Below are 3,652 nucleotides of genomic sequence, written 5' to 3'. Positions count from 1 at the left end.
ATGTTCTTCGTTGTTTCTGTGAGCACATGGGAGTTTGTTCAGTCTACAGGGTCAGCTATTTTTATCATTCTTACTTACTTAGTAACGGCTACTTAATTAGTTCTTCGTCGAATGCTGAGCTTTTCTGCACAATGGGTTGTTTTTTGAATTACGTAGAATTGTGACGTACAGTCCGTCAAAAAAGAAATCACTGATTGCTTCTTGTCTTTCAGGAAAGTCCAGGTCTAAATACTAAGCTGTAGATTTCTAACGACAGACAATTGAAACACTTCGGCTGATGTTTCCGCATGTTTATTTACCAATTACCATGCAAATATGTAAGGAGTCGTGTACAAATACTAACCATGGTTTCAGGTTTCGCAAGTCCCTACACTGAAAATATGTACAGATGCTACAACTCTAGAAGGGTTATCATGGTAGCTACATACCTGTGTTGTAAAATCTGGGGTCTTGTAGATTTGATTCGTTGAATTGCAAGCCGGATAATTTGTCATCATTTTCGCCTAGGGGCCGGGGTGTTTGGTTCACCTATTTTATGGAAAAGTTTTGAGAAAACAGCTGACAATGACGTCATCGTAAATAATAGATTTCTGTAGATTTTTTCATAAACTGTGTTTGGTTCAACATTGAATTTACAGAAAACTTTTCTGTAAAGTACAAAAATCTGTACAATTTTACAGAAATTGTTTTCCACTGAAAATGAGCGGAAAACACCAAGAAATCTAACGCATATATTAAAAAATTAATCAAGTACACCGTTTCCATGTGATTTCTAATGGGCATTGTTAGTAAGTTGTTTTTCTATAAAGTGATATCCAACCAAACAAAAGAAAAAGAAAACAACATATTTTCTATAAAGTTACAAACTTTTTCATACTTTTAACTAAACAAAGAAATAGCAACAAACAAGAAATATGGTACACTTTGAGTTATATAAAAATTTCCTACAAATTTTATAGAAATACAAGGAAATCTATATTTTGAGTGTTTTTTTCCTATAATATATATAAATTGAACCAAACACCTCCTAAGGTTCTGTTTTGTGAGAATACTAGTACTAAGTCTGTGCCTTGCTGCGGTTATTTTTTATCGAGATATATCTATTGTCAAATTGATAATATAACTTTTATATATAACTATTTATAGGAGCTTCTGCGACAATTTTTTTATTACTATTTACATAGTGAATTTCTAAACCCGTTACCAAAATAAACAATTACTTTTATTAATTTTCTAGAATAGAGCCGGAAAATATTTATATTTATAAAATGTAGATAAAGTTTAAATTCATCATTTGCAAGAACACAAAAAAATATAAACAAAATATTTTTCAAGGTTAGAAAATGTTACTTCAGCATAAAGATCAAAGATTACTGTAGCATATAGAATGTGTTTGAGAATCAAAAAAATACGCTGTAGAATGAATACTATTTATGGGGAAAATTTCATTACACCGCGAGCAGCAAGTCTTAGGCTGAAAATAATACTGTATCATGAACATTAATTTTAACATTCTGAATTATCCTGTACCAAGAATATTATTTATCATGGCATGAATAGTAAGTTTAAGATTTTGCTTTTAAGTTAGAAGTAGTATACATCTTCATATCTGAATTATAAACTTGAAAGTTTTGTCATCTAGAAAAATTTTATGAGAAAATGCCTCATCTTGATTACAGTCCTCAAAACTTTCTCCTCCTTTTAACTCTTAACGAATTCTTAGAACCTGATGTATTATTTTTAACAGAAAAAAGAGGCTGTTCTCCTGCATGTACACTGAAACCAGGTTCACTTCTTAATTTCCTCTTTGATTGATCATTTTACAATCCCAAACCATTTGAAGACAGACACGAGATAGATTGAGAGAGAAATAGTTTACACAAACAGGAAAAAAAAATAAAGGAAAAAAGAAAAGAATGCCAAAGGCTAAATAAATACGTATAGTAATCTTAAGTAACAAGTCTCATTTGAAAGTTTGGATGATGGTGTTGTGCCATGGGTCAGAGATATGCTGCAGAAGATTCTCGAAAGGTCCTTTCCCGGTCACATTGTGTTGCACAACAAACCCCAAGAACGCCAGCATTGCCAGTCTCCCTGCGATCGCAACAATAGTCCCTTTTAGTCGATTTTCAGTTCAAGCAAAGCAATCATTTATCAGTTAAAAGATAGTAATAGTATTTAGTTTACCGTTGGCAAGCTCCTTCTCCTTGGCCTCGAGGGTGGGTGCGAAGTTGAGGGGGTTGAAGATGCCACCTGGGTATCCGCACTCGCCCTTGGGGAGGCTGTACTGCTTGAAGATGGGGTCCTGGTTGACGCTTCCTGGGTTCTTTATGTCCTGCCACCTCCTTATCTCCACGTAGTGGAAGAGGATGAACTCGATGACGAAGAGTGTGGAAGAGGAGGCGAAGTACTCGGCCTTGCCAGCATCATACCACTGGGGAACGTTGATGATGCCGATCTTGGTGAAGACCTCAGGAAGCAGCATGCCTGCAACACCCAGCATAGCCCACCTCCCATTCACCAGCTCTGCTTGCACGTACCACTTTAGGTTCTCTGGGTCCTCTGCTAGTCCTAGCGGATCAAACCCATTGTCTCCTGGCAGGCTGTACATTATCAATGAAATCATTGTCATAGACAAGGAAAAAGATTGTAAATTTAGTGACGATTAGCTTGGTTAATTAATATACCTGCCGTTGAGGTAGTTGGGGGAGGCGAGACCAGGAAGCCACTCGCCTTTCTTGGCTTCCACCTTGAAAGAGATGTTGGATGCTGGTATTGACGATTTCGATCTACCGAGTTTGGTAGAAGAAGAGCCAGTGAGGAATCTGGATCTGAATCTCGATTCTAGCGGCCGAAGAGTGGCAACTGAAGCAGCCTGAGTAGAAGTTGCCATCTTTGATTCCGCTGCTTTAGCTGATGGAATTCAAGTGATTATGAGATGGGAGAAGAAGAGGATGAATGATGCCGCTGCGTTTGGCTCCTTCAGGGTCCATTTTGTATTGGTGAGAACTGGAGGGGGAATGCTTGTGGTGTGAGATTAATGGATGAATTGGACGGCTAGTGATTTGGATATTTTGAGGATTGGACGGACAAGATGCTGTGAAGGATGGTGAGAGACCAATGAGAGCTCTGCATTATCATCTTTCCTTATCTGCTTAGATATCAATATTGAGGATGCTATTGGTTGAAGAGAAGCTAGGTGGGCCAGGAATATTGCCAAGTAAGATGATCATTTTCGACTGCATCTAGCTGATGTTGGATCTCTCTCTCTCTCTCTCTCTCTCTCTCTCTCTCTCTTCCAATGGGAAGGCTACAAATGGGAGGTTGAATATCTATCTTTCCCTCATCCAATGGGAAGTCCACAAGTCTAAGGATGAAAATCAACTTCTCTCCCCTCTCCCTTTGCTTCAATATGGTTATATGGGTGCAAACGGGTTATATACAAATCAGAAATAGATACTTATTATATTCGTGTCTGCTTACTGCTCATGAATACACATAGGGCTCAGTCAGTAAAAACTCAAGAGTATAAATCCGCTCAAATAGAATACGGATAAGATAAAAAGGAAATATACGTGGATATAGAACAGATATGAGGAAAACGGATTAGATCGGAAAAGTATATTGGCGATGTAATAGAAATGGCTTCTCC

General features: G+C 37.5%; 1 protein-coding gene across 1 annotated transcript; it reads right to left on the bottom strand.

Annotated features, from left to right (window-relative positions):
* LOC109851373 (chlorophyll a-b binding protein 4, chloroplastic) lies at positions 1,773–3,223 on the bottom strand. Its single transcript, XM_020421460.1, has 3 exons — positions 2,688–3,223; positions 2,188–2,603; positions 1,773–2,094 (listed from the first exon to the last, which is right to left on the bottom strand). Exons 1-3 carry the CDS (start codon positions 2,891–2,893, stop codon positions 1,964–1,966), a joined length of 753 nt encoding a protein of 250 aa, XP_020277049.1. The 5' UTR covers positions 2,894–3,223; the 3' UTR covers positions 1,773–1,963.

This window comes from Asparagus officinalis, chromosome 8 (genome assembly GCF_001876935.1).
Source record: "Asparagus officinalis chromosome 8, Aspof.V1, whole genome shotgun sequence".
Classification (NCBI taxonomy): domain Eukaryota; kingdom Viridiplantae; phylum Streptophyta; class Magnoliopsida; order Asparagales; family Asparagaceae; genus Asparagus; species Asparagus officinalis.
The sequence above is the reverse complement of the archived record's forward strand: the minus strand, read 5'-3'. Positions and strand labels throughout refer to the sequence as shown.